This window comes from Cervus canadensis, chromosome 1 (assembly GCF_019320065.1).
Source record: "Cervus canadensis isolate Bull #8, Minnesota chromosome 1, ASM1932006v1, whole genome shotgun sequence".
NCBI lineage: Eukaryota > Metazoa > Chordata > Mammalia > Artiodactyla > Cervidae > Cervus > Cervus canadensis.
The window spans coordinates 107,967,151-107,990,014 of NC_057386.1; the positions used below are offsets into that span (position 1 = coordinate 107,967,151).

Sequence of the window (22,864 nt, forward strand, 5' to 3'; positions counted from 1 at the left end):
CTTGGGCTCTGAGCCCGGGAGCCTAGGGCGCTGGTCCGCTGGTGTCCCCGGGGCAGCAGGCATGGGTGAGGATGCCCCCGATTTCTGCAGCCCGTTTGGACACGGGCCTCACTGTCCTGCCAGGAAGCCTCAAGCAGGGCCAGGCTTCAGAGCTGTCGCGGGTTGCCAGGACCTAGGCCCTGACACCTTGCCAGGAGTTCCTGCCACGGGGGAACCCAGCCCTGCGCTGCGGAGTAGTATGTGCCCTCTGATGCTCCAAGGACTTCACAGGCGTCTCCGAGGCCTGCTGCCTTCCAGGACCGGAGCCGTGCCCAGGGGAGGGGTCCTGGAGGCAGAGCGGGATGGCCGGGGTCCACCGCTTGTGGAGACCCCTTTCTGGAGGCTTTACCACGACCCTGGGCCCTCCCGACACACACGTAGGCGCAGGGATGGCACTTGCTGGGGGGCCGCAGGGCCATCAGGAGGCGGCCCCCCAAACCCCAGCTGGAGGCCAGACAGGCAGGCGGGTCCCTGCCCTGCCCTGGGATGCTCTGACGCGCTCAGGCCAGGCTCCCGGGGGTGCCGGGCCTGGAACTGCCACCCCCCTCTCCCCCGACAGGGTCGGGTGCCCAGCGCAAGCAGCAGGTGTTGCCGCAGGTGCGGCCGTGCTGGGGGGCCTCCCAGCAGCGCTGAGGACACACGGACACACAGCTGCTGCCACCACCGGGGGTGCACGTTTATTGAGACAATGTACAGACAGGCCACGCAAACAGGGTCTGAGGCTGGACCAGCAACGCAACGTGGAACACAAGAACAAGGCGCCGATCTGTTAAGAAAAGACACTCCGTGTATTCTAAGAATATAAGTCATTTAATACTGTTAATTTTATAGCACAAAATAAAACAAGCTATGATCCCCAAAAATAATTTTAAAAGCTTACACAGAAAATATTATTGCCTGAAGTTTCTGGTCTTTAAGTTACAGGTCAAAGAGTCTGTGTTGTGTGGCTGTCTCTTTAAAACACACAGTGAAGGCCGGCGAGAAGGGAGGCCACTGTTCCTCCTGCAGAGACCCGGCCTGGCTCTGAGAAAGCCCCTCGGCCGCGGGCGCGCCCAGGCCTGGGGACACGGGCCTCCGCCCCAGCACTGGAGGCCGGGGGGGAACTTGGGGGTGTCTCCGGCTCCGTGTGAGAGCACTCAGGACTCACTCGTTTTAAGAGGTTAATGAACACAATATTAAAAGATTAAATTATAAACCCCTGGCACGACAGCATCCTTTTTCCAAGTGAGATGTTCATGCCCTCTGAGCACAAGGCCCAAGCACGTGGCTGCAGTCTCGGCTGCCGGCATGTAAACGGCTGGAGGAGCAAGTCTGAGGGTCAGGCGCTTGGGGCAGCTGCTGTCCCCCGCAGGCCTGGCCGCGGGGCCCCGTCCTCGGCTGTCTCCGGGCAGAGCAGGTAGGAGTCACGGGGAGACCCCGTCCCCGGGTGAGTTCAGGGTCGCATTGCCAGTGCCTCCAGCACACGCTCTGCTCTCCTCCACGTGAGCGCCTGGAACACGCACACCTCCCAAGGGACACAGAGCGGGCCGAGCAGCGATGCAGAGTGGCCCTGGGGGGCCGGCGCCTCTGAGGACGCCTCTCCTCCTGACGCAGTCTTCCCAGACCCCCGGGACCCGGGCCCAGGCGAGGTGGGCGGCTGTTTCCCGTATACTTAGTGTGAAAAAAACATTTCCCTGATTAAAAATCTAACAAGGTTCGGAGTCACAGAGGCCCTGTTTTGGCACACGTCCAGAGCGCGGCGCTCAAGGCTCAGTCCGGCCTGGGCTCTGAATCTCGGGGCAGCCGCAGACGAGAACCAGGGTGAGGATGCAGCGCACGCCAGCCCCAGGCAGAGGGCAGGGGTCCTGGCACGGCCACGCCACTGGCCACGGGTGAGGAAACGCCTGGGCTCCCAACAGGAGGCGGCAGCGGCGGCGGCAGGCAGCCTGGAGCGGAGGCTCCCAGGGATGAAGAGCAGCCCAACACAGCCTCTCAGAGAGCCAGAGGGACAGGGCCACGTGAGCACACGAGACCCCAAGGCGACGGCCACCTCCGACCGCAGAGCTGCGCAGAAAGCCCGACGCCGGCGACGCTGCGCCCACCCTCACGACCCCTGACCCCGGGGGTCGCACCCCGGCCACAGCAGACACGCGCGGGGTTGGGCAAGACTTCTCAGGCTACGACCCCACCCAGGGCTGCAGGGCGCGTTCTAGCAGAGCCTGTCTTCACCGGGGTCCACAGGGCGGGCGCAGGGGCTGCGCAGAGGCGCCGGCCAGCTGGCCGTGTGCTGCGGGAGATCGTGTGAACAGACCTCAGGTACCCGACGGGGACACCTATCCGCCGGGCGGCGCTGGCTCACCTCCCGCGCCCAGGGCCCGCACGCAGTCGTGTGGGGGGCAGCCGGCATCGGCACCGCCGCCTGAGAGCAGCCGGGCGAGTGTGAGGCCAGGCAGAGCTGGGCTCGGTGAGCGGGCAGCAGACTCGGGAGTGAATCCAACAATGGCTGAGAAAACCGGGGCCCACGCTTTCCGGGGGCGCCGTCACGGAAAGCTCCTCCTCTGCTGGCAGGCAGGGTGGGCCCCGGCTCTGACACCTTTGTGACGGCGTCCAGGAGGCTGTGCGCGCAGCGGGGAAATGCAGGGCCGCTGGGGGGCTGCTCGGTCGGCTCCAGACAGGACGAGCTGGCCCTGGGGCTCCGTCCCCTGCGCTCCCGTGGTGACAGCAGCTCATCCCTGATCTCATCACAGAACCCAACCTGCTACTTAAACACCTCTTCAGAACAAACAGGTCTAATTAATGAAGCCTTCCAAAACCAAACCAAACAGAGGGGAGAAAGAGAAAAACCAGAAGCCAGAGTGGAGAGTCTGGGGCGGCGCCCCCTCCGGAAGGGCCCGCACCCTGCTGTCCCTGGGCCCGGGCCCCGCGCTCCGCGTGTCCGGGCGGGGGCGCCTTCCCTCCACCAGTGTTTCCAGTTTGTGATCCAACGACTCTACGATCAGCTACTCCGTGACAACACGACTATGATACAACGCGGGCGGCCCCGAGCACGCCCAGGCGGGGCCGCCGCTGCAAAGCTGGGCGCGGGCCTGCCCAGAGGGGGCTACCCCAGCGGGAGGAGACAGACGGGAGGGACGAGCAGCAGGCGCGGGGCGGGGCGGTCACTCGCTCTCGTCCGGGTTCTGGGGGTCGATGATCTTGACGTGCGTGAAGGGGAAGAGCCCCTTGCGCCCGTTCACCTCGCCCTCCCACTGGCCGTTGATGTTCATCCTCGTGACCTTCACGATGTCGCCCACCTGCCGGGAGAAGGGGACAGAGTCAGCGTTTCCTCCGAAAATCACAGCCACAGACGGCGCCACTGAAGGGACCCGCTCTGTTCTCAGGACTCATCTCCTGGGCGCCACCGCGGGGCCTGGGAGCGTGTGCGACCCCCAGGACGGGCTCTGACGCAGCTCCTGCCCAGACTGGCCACCGCTGCCAGGAGACAGCCACCAGCTGGCTCTCTGAACAGCTCAGCCCACACAGGAAGTATATGAGAAAAACCGAAGCACTGCGGCAGCCTGTTTCGGGTGAAGGCGAGGCCACCACCAGGACCGCCCCCAGCAGGAGCCCCCTCGGCCAGAGGCCAGGAGCTGCTCTGCCATCAGGGGGGGCAGCAGCTCTGCTGGTGGGGCCCCCTGTCATCTGCAGACCCACAGGCTCCGAGGCAGCGCGGGGGTCAGGCGGGGCCTCAGCCTCGTGGATGCTGTTTATGAAGCTGTCCTCAGAGGTAACCGTGGGCACTCCTGTTTGGCTGGCTGCTCACCGGGTCCCTCGGAATGAAGCTCCATCTGCCCCGGGTCTGACGGAAGGCCCCGGAAGAGCAGGGCCAAGGGCGAAAACACACGGCTCACCACTTGCCCCAAGGACATTCACAACGAGTCAGTTGTGGGGTGAGCACGAGACTGCATCTATTGTTCACGGTGTTTCCAGTGTTTCCTGCCCCCTGTGACAGGGAGCCCCCGCAACTGCCTCTTCATTCTGGCAGTTCCCAGCTTTTTATGAAACCACCTTCTGTTATTTCATTTGGGAAAAGGCACCCTCTGCTCAAGCTACCGGGCGAGCCAGCTCGCTGGTGGCCTCCAGGGACCAAGGGCGCAGGGCTGCCAGGGTGGGGTGAGGAGCCCCTGCTCCACGGCCCCGAGCACAGGGCCCCGGGCGGCAGGCACTGGGCTCTGAGAAAGGCAGCGTGCTCTGAGGCGGACCCACAGTCACCTGCGTTACTGCACATCCAGGGCTCAAGATGCAGCAATCATGTTTAAACAAACACAAGGCGTCTCAGCGCTGCACAGAGAGACCCTAACTGCAGACTGCCCTCCGGGCGGGGTCTGGGAGGAAGCGCCCGAAGGTCACTCCCCTCGTGGGGGGGGTGGGGCGTGGCAGGAAGCAGGCAATGCCTGTGTCTGACCCGTCTGACCCGTCCGGTCGCCCGGGAGTCGTGGTGATCCGGTCCCCAAGTGAGCCCATGAAGGCTCAGAAGGCTTGGGCACAATGTGTTAGGAGAGGAGCGGTGAGAAAGCAGCAGGGCGGAGCAGGGCGCCCGGTCAGGCCCGCCCCGGAGGGAGAAGGTGTCCATGCCACACCCTGGCCTTGCGGGAGCGCTCACACACCAACATGGCCCGGCGGGCCTAACGCATGCTGAACTAGCTGCAAGGCCCGCTCAACAGCCACAACAATCTTGAGAGAGAAGGCCAGAGCTGGAGGCCTCATGCCCCCGACTGAAAACCCATTAAGCCGAAACTGAAAGCGTGGTCTTGGCACACAGACAGACGCATGGATGGACCAGCACAACAGATATGAGAGCTCGTAACAAACTCATACATCTCTGGTCGACTCGTTTTTTTTTTAGTTCCCCACACAGGGATGGAACTCAAGCCCCTGCAATGGAAGCATGCAGTCCTAACCACTGGTCCACCCGGGAAGCCCCCCGCAACTGAGTTCTGAAAAAGTGCCAAGTCCCCTCAATGGGGGAAGAACAATGTCTTCAACAAATGGTCCTAGCACAACTGATCTTCAACCTGCGAAAGAAAGGATTTGGCTGCCTGTGTCAATCCATATCCAAAACTAACTCGAAGTGGATAAGTGACCTAAATGCAAAAGGTAAAACCATAAAACTCTTGGAAGAAAACATGGGGGTAAACAACCCTGAACCTGGCAATGGATTCTTAGGTATGATGTCAGAAGCATGAGCAGCGAAAGACAATATACGTGAGACGGACTTCATCAAAGTCAGCAGTGTGCAGTGAAGTAGGCCAGAGAGTGCAGGGACAACATGGGGAAAATCACACCTCTGATAACAGTTTAATACTCAGAATGTATGAAGAACTCCTAAAACCCAACAACAAAAAGCAAACAAGCCAATTTAAAAATGAGCAAAGGTCTTTACCGTCATTTTCCCAGAGAAGATACAAAAATGGCCAAGAGGCACAGGAAAAGACCCCTCATGTGACTGACAATCAGAGAAGCCTCAGCCTCCAGCCGCCACCTCACAGCCCTCAGGGCAGCTCTGGTAACTCTAAAAAGAAGGAAAACAACAGGTGCTGACGCGGCTACGGACTGTAACCCAGGCCAACTGCCTGTGGGACCGCAGGACGGCACGGCCGCTGTGGAGAACAGTCTGGCTGACCGCAAAAGGTAAACAGAGCAACCCAGCAACTCCTGTTAGGCATGCGCCCTAGAGAACTGCCCGGCCTGCCCTGGGGGCTCAGGTGGTAAAGAATCCACCTGCAATGCCCGAGACCCAGGTTCGATCCCTGGGTTGGGAAGATCCCCTGGGAAGAGGGAACAGCAACTCAACCCAGTACTCTTGCCTGGAGAATCCCATGGACAGAGGAGCCTGGAGGGCTACAGTCCACGGGGTCACAAGGAGTCGGACACGACTGAGCGACTTTCACTGGAGAGCTGGAAACAGGTATTCACACAAAGAAAGCTGCGTGGAAACGTTCCCTCAGGCTGTCCTCAACAAGCAGAAGGCGGGACTGAGGCTCATGACCATGACCCGGTGAACAGGCAAAGCGTCTGCCATCTGCACAGTGAATTTTGTTGGGCCACACACAGAATGAAGATACTCACTACAACACAAACCTCTGTGAAATGAGCCAGATGCAAAGACAGATGTCCCACTTACACGAGGCATCCAGAACTGGCAAATTCACACAACAGAAGGTGGACCAGAGGTCGCCAGGGCAAAGGACACGGGTGGGGAGTTATGCCTAATGGTTACAGTTTCTGTCCAGGGTGATGAAAAGGTCTGGGGAACAGACAGTGGTGAAAGCCGTGTGGCAGTGCACGCAGTTAATGCCGCTGAATTTTACACTTAAAAGCAGCAACTTGTCACGTACAGTGTGTGTGTGCTCAGTCAGGTCCGACTCTTGCGACCCCCATGGACAGGAGCCCACCAGACTCCTCTGTCCATGGGATTTTCTAGGCAAGAATATGGGAGTGGGTTGCCATTTCCTTCTCCAGGGGATCTTCCCAACTCAGTAAAAAGATGAGTAATGTAACATGCCAAAGACCACTGAGCTGTATGCTTGAAGTGAGTAAACTGTATGACCTCAACAAAGCTGCCGAGAGGAACACGTGGGCTGAGTCCCGGGTCTGCCCCGTGCCCACCATGAGACGGCCAGCCTTGAGCTCGGAGCGCATGAACGGGGCGGCGGCGAGCGGCAGCTTCTGTGGCCTATGCAGCCCCTGGCTGGTGCATCTCCCCGCACAACAGCTATGACCACATGTGGAAGACTGAGGTCGGCATGGCGACCAGCCTGTCTGAACTGCAGCAGGGCCCCAATTTCATGGTCCTCTCACCCAGGTTACACATTAAGAACGAACAATCTTCCCTAACTTACAGTCCAGTAAGAAAATAACACGCCAGAAAAGGACTGCTACCTCAGGGACAGAATTCCTAAAGCCAGACGCTGCGAAGGACTGTGACTCGGCATCAGGGACAGAGGCTGCAGGTGGCGCCCGGCAGCCCTGACGCGGCCATAAGAAGGTGGGGGCGCCCAGGGGCACCCTGCCAGGCCCGGGGCGGGGGGGGGGGGGCTGGCTGCTGAGATGCCCAATGGGCCTCCCACCGCAGACCGCGTCACTGGGCACACAGGAGCAGCAGAGGGAGGCAGGGCGGCCCCGGAGTTCAGCAGCTCAGCCCGCGCGGGGGAAACCCAGACTCGCCCTGCGGACAGCTTCCGCCCGGTGACAGAGGCAGCCACGAAGAAACTGCTGACGTGAGCGCATTTCTAACGAACCGAGCAAAAGCAACCGGAGGAAGCAGGAACCTGGGAATCCTAGGCCACTGGCGAAGGAAGTGGCCCCATGGGCCTGGGAACAGGTCAACTCAAAAGATTCTGAGACCAGATGCAATCCAATGTCGAGGGGTCTTCAAATGGCAGGCAGACAACCCAAGAGATGCCAACGTGGCAACCGCAGATGGCCCAAGGGGAGCTTGGGCAGGCTTCCTGGGTGTGCCGGTGGGCTTGCGGAGAAAACGCGCCCGATGAAGGCTGTCCTCCTGCCGACGAGGACGGGCAGCCACGAGCTGACGGAACCCGCTGGCAGGCAGGACAGGCCCATGCCGGACACCTGCCACAGAGGACGACATCGCGGGACACTGGCATCCTGACCAAGGGTCAAGCCTCTTGGTTTTTGCTCCAACAGGGACGATGGAAAATTCTATAAAACATACACAGTGAGCTTGAGACCACTCCTGGACAAAATTCTGGATGCAATTAGCACACAGGTGGTTTATGAGGATTTGGGGGAAATGGGTCTGGAAGGCTGCGTGGGCTCAGTCAGGGCCAAGGTGCACCAGCCCAAGCTCACTGTCCTTTCCTAGAGACGGGCCTGATCAGGAGGGGCGCAGAGGCGTCTGTTGGTCACACGCCTGGGAGACCTGCAGCTGTCTCGAAGCCGCACGACGTCACCAGGACTTGAGGCCAGAAGCAGACGGGGGTGTGTGTGTGTGTGGTGGGGTTAAGACTGAACCAACCAGAGCAGAACCCTCAAGAGGGACGGCTGGAGGGGACTCACTGAGGTCCGAACCCCGGGCGAGGCAGGAGCAGGGCGAGCTGCTCGCCCAGGTGGGCGCCTCCAGCCTGTCCACACAGGCAGAGCCGTGCCCCGAAGCTGTCCCGGGCTCCTCGAGGACCGGCCCATGCCCCCCAAGCACCCCGTGAGCCCGGCTGACGGACGGAGGTCCGGAGGAGTCCACGGAGACGCTGAGGGCCGCTGTAGGGACCGCAGCCCCAGGCAGGCCGGCACGCGCCAAGCCCTCCTGGGGGCCCATCAGCGCCGTGGCCCCGCTCTGTCCGGCGGCCCCCACGGACCGCAGACCCTACGCCTCCTGCCACCACTCCCTGAGGCCCGTCCAGACCCCGGACACGGAGTGTGCCCCGAGCTAAGCACAGCCCTAAAGGGCTAACCCATCACCTCCCTTTTGTTCCAGGTCAGGAAAGCTGGAATACCAAGTGTGAGACTGGCACCTTCATAGGGAGACTCAAGCATCGGCCCCCAATTACTGAAAACCCATCAGTGAAAAGGTGACCTGCCTGCCGGCAGGCTTCACAAACTGTCCTTCCCATCAGCCTGGCCCTGTGATATGGCAGCGGCTGCGTCCCAGCATCTGTCTTTGGCCCAGCACCCAGCACTGCCCCCAACCTGCAGCCACGCAGGTGTGTTCCGTTCCCGCAAGCTCCCGCTCTGCCAGGAAGGTCTCATCCCGCTTCACCCAGGCAGCGTCTAGTCACCCTTCAAAACCCAGCCCAAGGGTCACCTCCTGCAGGAAGCCTTCCCAGGCCACACCCCCCATTCCCAGCTGCTCCCTACCTCTCCCAGGCCTACTCCGCGTCATCAGCTCACTCAGCCACAGCTGGCTTCCGCCTCCAGGCTTCCAAGGGGCAAGCTCCTTGGTGGCAGGACCCTATACTGTAAAGCACCCTCACAGCCTGGGTGCATGACTGGATGAGGAAGCAACAACCGTGTGCCGTTTCGGCTTAGAGGGTGTAAGAAGTGTGCCTGAGACCACACCCAGAGCAGCCGCTGGGTCAGAGGACACTGCAGGTGAGCTTGTAACGGCCCCGGGGCTCTTGTTCCAAACACTCTCTTCTGCCAAGGATGCATCTTCGGAAAGGCCAACTCTGCTCCCCTGGAGTCCCTTCAGCCCTGCTCCACCAGGCATGGGAGGTCCCTCTTCAGACTGAATCCCAAGGGGCAAGAGAACCAAGTGTCTGATCAAAGCCTCTCTTAAGACAGTGTGTTACGGGCAGGAAAGTTCTTTCAAAAGTCAAGTTTCACAGAAAAAACGTGAACGAATTCGGGCAGTGAGGGTCCCCTGCAGCCCCCTGTGACAGCAGCTCAAAGGGAGCAACGCCGCTTCCACTACGGCGCATCTCGTCCTACTTGTCTCACTTTCTTGTTTTAATTTTACACTTTTCCTGGTAACCTAATTGTAAGTGTCCCAAGAGGGCTTAAGACAGGCACCAGCTTTAGAAGATCAGGTAACTCACAAAACGCTTCTTTACGGCCCAACCCAGAGCCCCGTGTGAACACAGAGAGCAGGCTGCACTGTGCAGTGGGGTCTGGCCAAGGCCCCCTCCCCGGTCCACGCCGCCCTCCGGGGGGATCAGCAAAGGCTGCGTCACCGGGAGCCCGGGGCATGCAGGCCTGGCTCTGGGGCCCGAGGCTGGAGGAGTAGCATAGTGGTGAGAACACGGGTGGTCTCACAGTGAGCTTGCTTCACCAGGCTCCGTCGACGCGCCCACTCCCCCAGCTGTGAGCGGTCCCCTCTACAATCTCCCACCTCACCGCACACTCCAAGGAACAGAGGAGATGGGGTTTCTACCACGCACGCCTTAGAGTCAGAGGCCAACAGGCACGCGTCCTTCAAGGGAGGGTGGCTTTAAGCCCTGACTCAGCTAAGAACCCAATTCCTGACTTCCTTTAGGGGCCTGGCACTCTGACCGGGAGCCCGGACCCCCGCTCACCCGTGTGTGCCGACGGCCCGTTGCACAACACAACCCTGAACCTAGCCCCCTGCTCCCTTGGCGGGTGTGGGGGTGCTCCCAGAGCCTGAACCCCCACAGACGCCAACGCGACAGGGGAGGATCACTGAGGATACAGACGTGTCCTGAGGGCAGGCTGCGTGGGTGAGAAGCCAGCAGCCTGTCGGCCAGCCCGGACAGTGAGGGCCTCCCTGCCTCCTGCCCGGCCCTTCCCGGGAGGCGTCAGAGGGCGCGGGGCTCTTCCCTTCGGGCCAGCGTGAGACAGAGAAGTCACCTCGGACTCCGAACCAGGCTTCCAGAACAAGTTCACTGGGTATCACTCTTGGTCCAAAACACCTGAGGATAACCAATGAGAAAACATGGGAAAACCAGCGCTCCCACCGACCCTGAGGGCAGGCTGCGAGGAAGCAGCAGGCCGTCTGCCCCACGGTGACCTCGTGCTGGGCGCACAGCACCGGCAGGAGCTTCGCCTCAGGGTCTCCAACACGCACGTGACCACATGACGATACCCACACTGCAGTGTGGTTCGCGAGTTACCAACAAACGAAGGGGCGAGGAGCCGCAGCCCCAAACCCAGATTCTAGGACAAGGCCCTGCAGGCCCGCCTCACTTCAGGCGCAGGCTCGATCCCTGCTCAGGGGACAACAGACCACCTTCCAGACCCCTGTGTCCGCAGGCCCGCCACACGCGTGTGCTCATGCGCGACTCCCTGGGTGCACCGACGTCTCACCAAACGCCTACCTTCTGCAGTTCACCCCCCCCCAACACACACCTCTTTGTATTTTGACAAGCCACAGTCATACGTTACACCTTGCAGGAGCCTTTGTCCTCTTATGAGGCAATTCACAATGAGTTAGAGGAACATGACTCGGTGATTAAAACGTTCAAGTTCTCTTTCACGCTGCTGTAATTTACAAAATCTCAATTAAGTGAGGCCTGAGACATTGAAACTTCCTTCCCTTGCCCAGCTGAAGAGGAGTCCACATTTATTCCTATTTCTCAACTGCTCACGACGTTAGAAACGTGGAGCTGTGTGTCCACCTGGATGTTGATTTCCTCTCTAGGGCATGCGTCTTTCTTAACCACTGCCTTCCCTTACTGCCTGGAGAAGGAAATGGCAACCCACTCCGGTACTCTTGCCTGGAAAATCCCATGGACGGAGGAGCCTGATAGGCTACAGTCCACGGGGTCACAGAGAGTCAGACACGACTAAACAACTTCACTTCCTTACTGCAAAAAAAAACCAACTGTTCTGAGACCGCATCTGAGGCTCTGGAAGCAGAACACAGCAAGGCAGCTGACGTGGGAGAGACGGGGATAGGAAAGGACACAGAACCACGTGAGACAGTCACCCAGTTCTCATCCCATCAGTTTAACCTTAAACGAGTAGTCCTGGCCTCCTAGAAGCAAGATTAAACTAAAAACAAAAACTGAGGAAATTTCCCGGGGGTCCAGACTCCACGCTGCTGTTGCTGAGGGCCTGGGTTGAATCCCCAGTTGGGGAGCTAACATCCTCCAGAGCCACGGCCAAACCCCAGAAAACCCAAGTGTCAAAGCCCCAAAGACCCAGCCGGGCAGCCTTTACCTCTAAGGCCAGGGCGGTCTTGTCGTAAGCACAGGGCACGCGTTTCTGAATTGCTTTCGCAAAGACAGGTCCGTTCTGCGTGGACGGCAGGGGGCTGACCGTGGCCCCGGGGGCGCCAGCGGCCGGCGGGGGCGCCATGGTCTGCGGCTGCGCGTAGGCGTGGGCGGGCTCGGGGACCCCGTAGCTGTTGGAATTCCTGTTCCCGGGCTTGCCCTGGGCCGAGGCCCGCACGAGCTTCTCCACGTAGGGCACGGGGATCATGCCCACCCGGCCATCCTTGTTGCGGGCGCTCCACCACTGCTCCTCCGGCTTCTCGATGATCACCAGGATCTCGCCCTTCTTGAAGGGCAGGTCCTCGGCGTCGTTTCCAGGGAAGTCGTACAGAGTCCGCACGTACTCCAGGGTCTCCTCCGCTGTGGGCAGGCTGGGCGCGGACACAGAGCCCACCGGCGGGCTGGGGTACCTGCAGGGGCAGAGAGAAGCACGCTGAGAGGAGCCTCGGACCCAGCGTCTGCCAAGCTCTGTAAGGAGCGACTCACTTCCCTCCCCGTGTTCTCACTAGAAGGCGCTGTGCCTGACTGACTTTCTGGAGTCTGTAAGGCAAGAGGAGTTCCGGACGATGCTGACGGTTAACGCAGGGGCACCGCGCCACCGCCCGAGTTTCACAGGACCCTCTCGTTTACACACACAGACGTCTGGCCTTTTTAAAATCCCCACTAAGTCCAGCTGCGCCCTCCTGAGGCCCGCCACGACCACCACACACTCCTCCTCCTGGTCCTCACCTAGGGCTAGCATCCTGCACGTTTCTCCAGGCACCCAGAGAGAAGAAGACAGAGCCCCTCAAAATACAAAAACTGGACAAGGGAGTATGTACTTGCATTACAAAAAAGGATAAAAAGAAAAACGCACCACCATACTGCATCTCGTAGGGGAATCACCATCCGGGCCTCCAGGCGCGAAGCCCCTGGGGTGGATCAGAAAAGCAGCCCCTCGTTCCGCCCCTCCTGGAACGCCCCTTCCTCAGGAGAACCACGGAGGTCTCCCTCCACCTAAGGAGTGTCTGGAAAGTTGCAAATACATGATGCTTGGGGAAAAACTATTTTGCTGTGAGCATTCCCCCCTTAACTTTTCTGAAGCCTGGAAGCTACTTGAGTAACTTGGCTGAGCGTCTCCGCCTCGTGGGGGGTACGGCTTGCACAGCTGTGTCCGAGCGGGACTAGTGCTAGGATGGGACATGCGATGCTGACCCGCTAACTGGGCCGTGAGTCCTCCAGGAGAGTGTGGCCTTTCCCTTTCTCCCCCAGGCAATGACCTGAAAAGCTGTTTCAGAGAACAATATCACAACATGTCCTCCCACACTAAACCATTTTAATTTATAGAAACGTTTCTATAAAAAAAAAAAAAGTGTCAACATGTTACAACAGTCAGCAAAAGAAAAAAAAAGGAAAACAAAAGAGAAAAGAAAGTCCCCAGTCCCTGCTCTAGGGTGGCCAGTCGCCCCCCCTTCTTTCTTCCGCCCGCATCTGCTGGGGCGGTTTTCCTGCAGCGTGGCCCCTCCACGGCGCCTGCCCTCCGGAGCCACTGCCAGCGAGCCCCGCGTTTCTGGAGGGTCCCGTCTGTCACCATCTATGACGCCATCACACACTCCTGCACGGCATCCCCCTGGACTGTGTTCCTGGTAAAGCCCTGGCCCCAGATTAAATACACCAGCACTCTCACAGGCCTCAGGACACACGGCCCTCTGGAGCGCCGCAGCCTGCGCCATTTGGCCAGAGACAGATCTTTCTGATGCAAACGATGAGCTGCACAGCGGTCAGGACACCGCGGTGGGGAGCAGCCTCGGTGAGAAAGGGCTGACACCCAAGGCTGTCGGCGCGGTCTGAGGTCTCCCTCCCAGCGTCTGGCAGGTGGCCCCAGAGCTCTCACTCCAGCCGGCAGGAATGAACACAGGCCCACAGCAGCTCCTGACCTGCCCTGAGCCCCCGGCTAGCTCCTCACTCCCAACCCCCCAATGTACACCCCTGCTCCTATCTCAAGGGCCACAGAGGTTCTGTGAAAGTTCTGGTCAAACCTCAGAGCCTTCACCAAGAGCACTCAGCTCCACGGCAGACCCGCGGAGGGTTTTTACCGTCTGCACAGTTCAAGGTGAGAGGCAGGGAGTCCTACAGCACAGGGTCTGAGGACGCCAGAGCAGCTTCAGCGAGGCCAACACTGAGGACGTCCATCTACCCAGGGACCCGCTGGCTTTACTCAGCGCACAGGGGACAGACAACAGATCGAAACCAAGCTCCTGCTCCCAAGATTGCAAATGTTGTCCTGGCAGACTGGGAGGCAAAGGAGTGCACACATCATCCAGGTGTCTCGGCAGAAGCTGACGGGGCCAAGTTCTGCTAAGGGTCGGGGCCGGCAAGTGGTGCTGCACAAAGAACCAAACACTAGCTCCCCAGGTGGCGCAGCGTAAAGAGCCTGTCTGCATCGCAGGAGATGCATCAGACGTGTGTTTGATTCCTGGGTCAGGAAGATCCCCTGGAGAAGGAAATGGCACCCCACTCCAGTATTCGTGCCTGGGAAATCCCACGGGCAGAGGGGCCTGGCAGGCTGCAGTCCATGAGGTTGCAAAGAGACACGACTGAGCAGGCATGCACGCGTGCACAGACACACAGCCCCCTTTGGAGCAGAAAGGCTTTGTGGAAGATGGGCTTACAGGTGATGGTCCTCCACCAGAAGAAGGCTGGAGGCCAAGGGTCCAAAGGCATCCCTGCGGGCTCCCCACAGCAGCTGGCTGGCTGGTCACAGCTCCTCACACTGCTGCAAAGGGCCGGCGCCCTGTGAGTCCACCAGCTACCTGTGGCCTTGCCGCATCTTTTCACAGAACCCTTAAACAAGCGCACGAAGGCTCTTAGCTCCACTCCACTAAACAAAATCCATCAGAGTCTGGCAGAGGGGTCCGCAAACCACAGCCTGCAGGCCCACGGCCACGGCCGGTCCTGTAAGGTGGGCGTGACGAGCACACAGGCAGGTCTGTGTGGGCGGGCAGTGACGGCTTCGGGGCCCACAAAGCTGACCGGCAGGCCCTTCCCCGAGGAGGCGGCACCGCTCACAGCTTCTCCAGCGCGACGCGGTGGCCTCTCCTGGCTCAGTGTGTGTGGAGACATCCCCACGCGTGACAGGAGACCAAGCTCCCAGCCACACCCTGACGTCAACTCGCCCCTCCACCCCACTCTCTCTAACTCCCGATTTCACCCCAGCCCCCGCAGAGATGAAGCAGGGCGGTGCGGGCTCAGACACAGCGGACACCACAGACGCACTGCCCAGAGAACCAGGAAACACAGTAGCGGAACCAGTCCCTGCATCTCTGTCTTTCGCAACCTGTCCCGTGACCAGGACTGTGGGGCACACAGGGTCCCAGGCGCAGAGCGCAGCTCGCTGCAGTGGCCCGGAGGGCGCTCATCCGACAACCTCGCCGGCTGCCGCCTCCGGTTAAAAGCTGCACTCCTAAACCACGGATAAAGCACCTTCAACTTTAACCATGTCTAACAAAGCGAAACAATCAACTGGCAGGAGAGATTTTCAAAGGGCCTGGGGTAATGGATATGGAAGACTCTCCCGGTTAAATACACGCACGCCCGTACTCCTGTGGCTCTGTGAAAGATTTCACAACAAAAAGGTGGAAAACAGAACAGTGGTACAAGAACCCGTCCCGGGAAGACTGGCGACGCAGCCGTCCAGTTGGAGTGCTCCGGCCAGCTCCCCACACCCCCTCCCGCGCCACGGGCGCCTAACCCTAACCCGCAACTCCTCTGCGGTTCTGCTGCTTCCACCTGGGCTCAGACCCAAATCCATCTATTTAGCCCTAACCACCCCCCAGACGCCGAGCCCCGCCTGGCTCCCAGCTGCAAACCCGCATCCCTCCCCCAGCCCTGCCGCTCATCTCTCACCTGAGGTGCCGTCCAACCAGCCTGAGGCCACACCTCTCGCCTCACCCCCAGGAAACTGCCCAGAGGACGCGCCCCAGCGGCTTCCTCCTGGGACTCCCAACGCAGGAGACCTCAGTCCAGCTTCTCACGTCCCCTTCCCCTGTGATAGCCCTTAATTCATGCCACACTCCAGCCTCTCCCCACCCCGACCCACCCCGGAGCAGGCTCTAAAAGGAAAAGCTGACCATGACACCTCCCTTCTTAAAGACTCTGGAGCCCTCGCACCACTGAACGCAGGTACCAAGTGCAGGAGGCCCGTCACAACTGAGCAGCCTTCCTTCAAGCCTGCAGTCCTCACTAGCAGGAACCACACGGCCTGCCCACCTCACACCAGCCCTCACCCTTCCAGAGCCGGCCCACAGAGCACCTTCTTTCCAGGCCCTGCCTGACCCCCCTGGCCAGCCACAGCATTCTCAGGGAGCTGAGCTTGTCAGTAAGGCCATGGTTTACTTCCAGGACAAGACTGGGGTCCAGTGTTGGGCTCTGGGATAGAGTAGGCCTCAACACACTGAAATTCCTGCTACAACTAAAACGCCACAGACACAGGGAGCCTCTCCCCGAGTCCCAGCTAAGTCTGCTCCACAGACAAGGAAACCCCGCGCGCCACCCAGCTGGTGGCCGGGCCCCTCTGCCTCACCACGGCCATCATCCCAGACTAGCGGCCCCACCGCGCCGGTCAGGGCCTCGGCTCCGACTCTAGGATGATCTGAACTCCCACTGACAAACCACTGCCCCCTTTCACTTATCAGAAGGAAAACGCTTTTGCCCGAGTGAACCTTAGAAATAATCTGGTCCAACTGTTCAGATCAAAAGAATCAATCTTAGATAAAAAGTTCTCCGAGTCTCAAACAAGAGAAAGGTCACAGGTCAAGTGGCCATCAGCACTCAGGTGCCGTGGGAACACAGTTCTTGCTGGGTGAGATTCCCTCCCGGCGTGACGACGGTTATGTTCCCACCTAAACTGAACTTAGGGGATTTAAACTACCGGTAAGAAGAAACTCAAAGATTTACCCATAGTGCCGAATTCTATGTTAATTGAAATCAGTTAATGCTCCTCTCCTATCCGCTACTCCTAATTACAAAATGCTAATTACTCCTGCAACTCCAAATTACAATGCTCCCTTAAACATCCAGGTTGCGGCCTTGGGAGAAGGCGTGGCCTCTGCCAGGCAGGCAGGGGCGTCCCCTCTGGGCCGGCGCTCAGGTGAGGCTGGGCATCCTTTCTGGCCCTCGCACAGCTGCTGACTGTATCAGAGGATGTGGTCTTTAAAGCCAGCACCCAGGAAGCTCCAGAAGAGCCTGACAGGGAGTGCTGAGTCAACGTCAGAGCTGTACTACCAGAGCGTGCTGTGAGCAATGTCTACTGAGTAAAAACGTCAGATTTGCACTACCCGAGTGTGCTGTGAGCAATGTTAGATCTGCTATTACCAGAGCGTGCTGTGAGCAATGTCTACTGGGTAAAAATGTCAGATCTGTACTACCAGAGTGTGCTATGAGCAATATCCATTGAGTTAAAAAAAAAAGGGGCTCCTCTATGGGTCAACTTGCCTCAGTTTTTTTCCATCTTTGCTTCTCATGATTTTTCTTCCAGTCATCATATAGCTACACAAGCTAGAATTGGAAAATTTTATAAGTGAAGTAACCTATGCAAAACACACTTTCAATTTTCTAAACCGTGGGAAAATGTATTTTGTATCTAAACTGAATCTACTCAGAAACCTGAACTTCTGTTGTTAAACTGGAAACAGCCTCTATTAAAACAGAAACAAAAAGCCAGTAGCACTCACCTGAACACTAAATATAACTTAACAGAATCACACATGTTCATACTCAAGTAAGATGGAGGTGAAAACAAGGTTTCTGTTTATCAAGCAGTTTTTAATACAAAAACTGCACCCATGTGTAGAAAAAGAATCCTTTAAAATGTGTCATTGAAAAATCAAAAGACACTGACACACCTTTTGTTTTTAAATGTAAAATCCAAGACAAAAATGAATACTACAACTCAAAAGACAAAATTAACAAGCTAATACAGAGAACAGACAGCTACAAATACACCCAGCCATCTCGGTCTCTTCCTCTCTCTTCCCGGTTGCCCACCTCCCATCAAGCAACCAAACCACAGCTGCCAGTCAGTCAGTCTACCCACTGTCTCTGCAACAGACGGACACACGGACGGACGGACAACTCATCAACCGTCATCATCGTGTCCTGGACTGCAGTAATGGCCCAGGTCACTTCCTGCCTTCACACTCCTTCCCTGGCACCCCGCTTCCTTCCTCTGACCGTCCTAGCCACACCCGACTCTGCCGGCTCTCACCCTGGGCTCCCCCTTTCAGTTTCACCCTGCTCTGACCCGACTGCCTCAGGTCAGCCCCTTCCAGCAGACCCTTCTCAGCCTACACGGACTTTCTTCACAACGCTGACGAACGCTGTCTTCTATTTACGTTTCTACTTGCCAGCCTGTCTCCTTACTAACATCTAAGGTCCATGATAGAGAAAGCATGTCTGTCACCCCTCTTTCCCAGTACGTATCACTGAGATGTAACTCTCCCATAATGTTTGAATAAAAACATAAAATTTAAAGTTAAGGGGGACTTCCCTGTGGTCCAGTGGTTAAGCCTTCAAGCTTCCACTGCCAGGAGCTCGGGTTTGATCCCTGATCAGGGAACTAGGTCCCCACATGCCGCACGGCCAAAAAAAAGTTATTCCCCCAAGAAAAAAAAAGATCAATCCTTAAATTATGAGGAAGTCATAAAGTTGTCACTTTTTACTGAGCAAAATGGACCCCAGAAAAGAACTATTAGCCAAGGCGCAAGAAGCACTGGCTTCAGGAGCTCAGTTCTGAGGCCTAAAAGAACCTAACCACTTGATCCATCCAGTCTGGGGCGTGAAAGCATATTGCCCTGATTTCTGCATTTGGCCTAGGCTGGCCCGGCCTTGTCTTCTATACTAGGTGAGTAATAAATACATCACCCAAATCCGTGGATTTCTGTCTCAGGGAGAGGCAACCCAGATTCAGTGTAACAAAGTAAATCCTGCCAGGATCTAATTCAACCGGCGCAGTGACAGCCCTCAGAGACACCAGGGAAAATGAAAAACTCAACGGCAGCAGGACGCCCGGGGCAGAGGGCACAGGGGAGGAGAAATAAGCAAAGTTGAACTTGAGGCGGGGGCAGTGTCAGGGAAAGGCCTCGGAACGGCAGCAAGGCGCTGTGCAGGTGAGGGGCGGGTGGGGCCCGAGCAAAGGTCCGCAAAGGTCCACGGGTGTGAGTGGGTGTGTCGGGCGGGCTCCGGGAAGCAGCCGGAGAGGGTGAGGACAGGTATCTGGGAAGAGGCAAGAAGGGGAAGCTGGGGGTCGTGTCAGCGGGCACCGGGAAGCCACGGCCACACTCCTTTCTCTCCACCCAGAAGGGGGTCGAGCTGTTCACTCACAGCGGCACTGAGGCACCTGTCACCTTGAGGGCAGCACAGCACCCTCAGAGCGAGGCTCACCAAGTGCCTGAAAGGAAAGATCTAAGCCACCTCACAAGCCAGGAGTCACTGTATGAATGCATTTAAAGTCTCATTACTGCGGGTTCTGAGAGCTCCTCCAACCTCTTACCCTGGAATCACATTGTGCTGAAAGCTGACTCTAGCTACCAGGCTCTTCAGGGACCTGGAGGCTTCGCCAATCAGATTCTCAGTGTCTAGGTCTTTGTTATACAGTATCTGATTTATAGTCCCTTTCTCCCAGCTTTTAAAGTCCATTTAGTTCAGCAGTTAATCTCCTAGTCATTACACCGCCAGGGCTTTATTTCTTCTCTACCTCTAGTACAGTACGTACTCCTTTAATATGACAGCTTCTAACATTCAGAGCTGAGACTACTATCTTGTCACCAAATCTCTAAAGTCAGAAACGTCTCATCCTGAAAAAAATCTGTATTAGCACCCTGTCCTTTTTAAGCAGATGCTTAAAAAAACAAAAAAAACCCTTTTATTTTTAAAATCCTAGGCCATCTCTTTAGCTCAAGTTTTGCATAATTTACACAAAAGAAGCCTTGAGCAAAATATTAAGGCAAATAATGCCTGATGCTCAGTGTCACTGTGGGTTATTTTAAAATAGATACTAAGTCATTCAACTCAATGCAAAAAGTACATCTAAAATTCAACTAGGGTAGAATCTTAAGTGGAGTGTCATTCAAAATTTCCTTAGTAACATTCTAGACTCATTCCACCTTGGAATTTAACCAAATGGATTTCCAGTTCATTAAGGGCCCAACTTGGGGCAAAACTATTAAAAAAAAAAATCCTCGTTCAAGCCTACCGCTTTTACAGTATTTTCAGTTAATGTATTATAAAATAGATGCCTGGCTTATTTCAACCCTGGCACCAGGGTATCAATATATGGCTCTGATATTTCACAGTTAAAGGTATTTTGTTTCTAACTGAAAAGGCATTTTCATCTCTGCAGTCCAGGAGGTCCAACCCTGGAGTTCAGAGACCTTGAAAGGTGTGCAAACTCGGGGAGGGTGGGGTGGGGGAGGGAGGAACTCGCGGGACGGGGAGCCGAGGGCTAGCTTCAGATTCTCAATCCATGGTCCAAAACCAGCTTCAAGACCGGTAACAAAACCCTGCTTCAGTAGGTAATTTACACCGAGGACGTGACGAAAGGCAAAAAGCGTCCCTTTTCTAACTGGGCACCCGCATTTCAACCTGCTTGGTCAGACGCACCGCCCTCATGCACGGCGACCCAAGATCGCGACACCGCGCGCAAAGCTCCCCCGCCCGCCGCCCGCGCCCTCCGCGCACCTGGGCGCCGGCTCGATGAGAGTGGTGGTGTCCAGGTAGTGGATCTTGTAGAACTCCAGCAGGGCCGGCAGGTGGTCGAACTCCTGGTCGCCGATCTTGAAGCGGCGGTTGGGCAGCGAGTTGATGATGTAGTGGGACACCCGCGAGTTCTCGGACACGGACAGCACGTAGTCCCCGGGGCAGGTGGACGAGTCGCGGACGAGGAACACGCCGTGGCGCTGGCCCTGGAGCCGGGTCTGCGCCTCCTGGCGAGACACGGGCCCCATGTACCAGGCCGAGCGGTCCGAGGAGTCGAACCTGGCGGAGGACATGGCGGGCCGGGCGCTGAGGCCGGGCGGGCCGCGGCTGGCTGCTCTCGCCTGCGCTGGAGACGCTCCGCCCGGGGCGGCTGCGGGCCGACCGGGCCTCCGGCTCACCGCGCGCCTACAGGGCCGCGCCCGCGCCTTCCTCGCGGCCGCGGGCCCGCAGCATCCTCCGGGCCGCCGGCTTGCTCCGGGGCCGCCTCACGGGCCGAGCCGGCTCCGAGCGCGGGCCCAAACAGCCGCTCGCCAAGCCTCCGGTCAGTCCTGGCCCGGCGCGCCAGCCCCGCGTCCCCGCCGCTCCGCACCGAGCCCCGCGGCCGCGCCAAGCCCCAGACCCCCCGGGAGCGCCGCGCCGCCGGGGACGCCGTGCCCAACCCCGCTCCCGAGAGCCACAGCAACAAAATGGCGGACGCGGGAGAAGCGGCCGGCCACCTCCCCCCGCCCCTCAGCGCCCTGCGTCTGCGCACGCGCGGGCGCCCGCTCCCGGCGGCCGCCGGGACCTCTCAGTGACGTCACGTGGCGCGGCCAATCGCGAGAGCGGGCGTGCGCGGCTCGTGCGCGCCCCCGCGCTCCCTCCTGGGCCCGCCGGGGGGCGCTGCGGGAAGGCGGCGCTTCTAGAACCCGCTCTGGGAACAAAGCGGGGTGTGCAGGCCAGGTCCGGCCCCGGGGCGCGGCTCGGGGCTGACCGCAGCCGGGCCGGCCAGGTTAAGGCGTGGCGGAGCTGACCGTCGCTGAGTGCTCAGATGGTGTCTGGCGAAGCTCCAGGGTCCCTTCGGAGCCCTGCCGCCTTGGTCCCCCAGGACCCCCTCCGACACCCCAGAACCCCCTGCCCCTGGCCGCACTCCCATCCACACTGGACCGTCCGTTTAATGGGAGCGGAGTTTGGTGTGCCTTGTTCAGCTCTCGGCCTGGCGCTTCTTCGTCCCACCCTAAGCTGATGCTCAGATCTGGGTGGAATGAATGACTGTTGAGGAACACCCCCCCCCCCCGCCCCGCCCCGCCCCGCCCCGCCCGGCAACCGATAGAGAGAGCCTGTCCAGGAAGGCATCGGAGCCCTTGTCTAGACTCCTGGTCAGCCGACTCTCATTGCTGGGTTGAGCCTGTCCTGCATTGTAGGTAGGGCAGGGGTCCCCAACTTCTGGGACCCAATGCCTGATGATCCGAGGTGGAGCTGATGTAATAACAACAGAAATAAAGTGCACCGTAAATGGAATGCGCTTGAATCATCCCGAAACCATCCGCCCCCCGCCCAAGGAAAAATTGTCTTCCACGGAAGGGTCCCTGGCGCCCAGAATGTTGGGGACCACTGTTGCAGGGTGATGGGTGATGTTCCTTCTGGGGTAAACTCAAGGAGAATTGTCACGGTCTAGTGTCTTTTGTGACTCAGCAAAGCAGGTTTTCAGCTTCCCTCCAAGGACTTTCGTGTCCTGTTGCTTTCAGGCACAATTTGAATAAACTCAGAATTTGAAGAGGAAGACTTGGGTTCCAATTCTAACCTGACTTACCAGTTGACTGAATCATTCCTTGTCATATTTTTTTCATTTTCTAATATTTTCTTCCAGTTTTATAGAGATATAATTGACATACAGCACTGTATAAGTTTAAGGTGTACAGCATAATAGTTTGACTTGCTTACATCATGAACTGATTATCACAATAAGTTTACATATAGATACAAAATTAAATACAAAAAAAAATGTTTAGTGAGCATCTCAAAGATACAAAATTATATCTCAGAGAAGTTATCATAAGTTGTATACTTTGCAAGAGGCACTCAGGGAGGTCTTTTGAAGTCCAGGGCTCATTTCACTGTTACACAATTATGGCCTATAAGTTAGTCCATTTTGCTTGCTTTGCTGATGGGAAAACTGAGGCCCTCCGAGGTTGATTCTAGCACCGGAAAGGAATGCCAATCTTGGAATAGGGTGGATCTGTCCCCGAGTTTGGATTTCAGATACCATCACTATTCTACTGCAAAAGTGCCATGTTCCCATCTTTAAAAATTCATCTTACGATAACCCTATATGCAAAACAGAAAAAGAGACACAGAAATACAGAACAGACTTTTGAACTCTGTGGGAGAAGGTGAGGGTGGGATGTTTCAAAAGAACAGCATGTATACTATCTATGGTGAAACAGATCACCAGCCCAGGTGGGATG

At 57.7% G+C, this 22,864-nt stretch overlaps 1 protein-coding gene across 1 annotated transcript; it reads right to left on the minus strand.

Moving 5' to 3' along the window:
* Positions 1 to 828: 828 nt before the first annotated feature.
* On the minus strand, positions 829 to 21,161 carry CRKL (CRK like proto-oncogene, adaptor protein). Its single transcript, XM_043490126.1, has 3 exons — positions 20,403 to 21,161; positions 11,635 to 12,097; positions 829 to 3,311 (listed from the first exon to the last, which is right to left on the minus strand). The coding sequence occupies exons 1-3, from the start codon at positions 20,711 to 20,713 to the stop codon at positions 3,177 to 3,179; spliced, it is 909 nt and encodes a 302-aa protein (XP_043346061.1). The 5' UTR covers positions 20,714 to 21,161; the 3' UTR covers positions 829 to 3,176.
* Between the last annotated feature and the right edge of the window lie 1,703 nt (positions 21,162 to 22,864).

Excerpts from the sequence above, each read along its gene's own strand:
- CRKL (XM_043490126.1), bottom strand. The coding sequence starts at position 20,713 with ATGTCCTCCGCCAGGTTCGACTCCTCGGACCGCTCGGCCTGGTACATG. Across the intron at positions 12,098-20,402 it reads CTCATCGAGCCGGCGCCCAG|GTACCCCAGCCCGCCGGTGG; the intron begins GTGCGCGGAGGG and ends CTGCCCCTGCAG. Across the intron at positions 3,312-11,634 it reads AGACCGCCCTGGCCTTAGAG|GTGGGCGACATCGTGAAGGT; the intron begins GTAAAGGCTGCC and ends TTCTCCCGGCAG.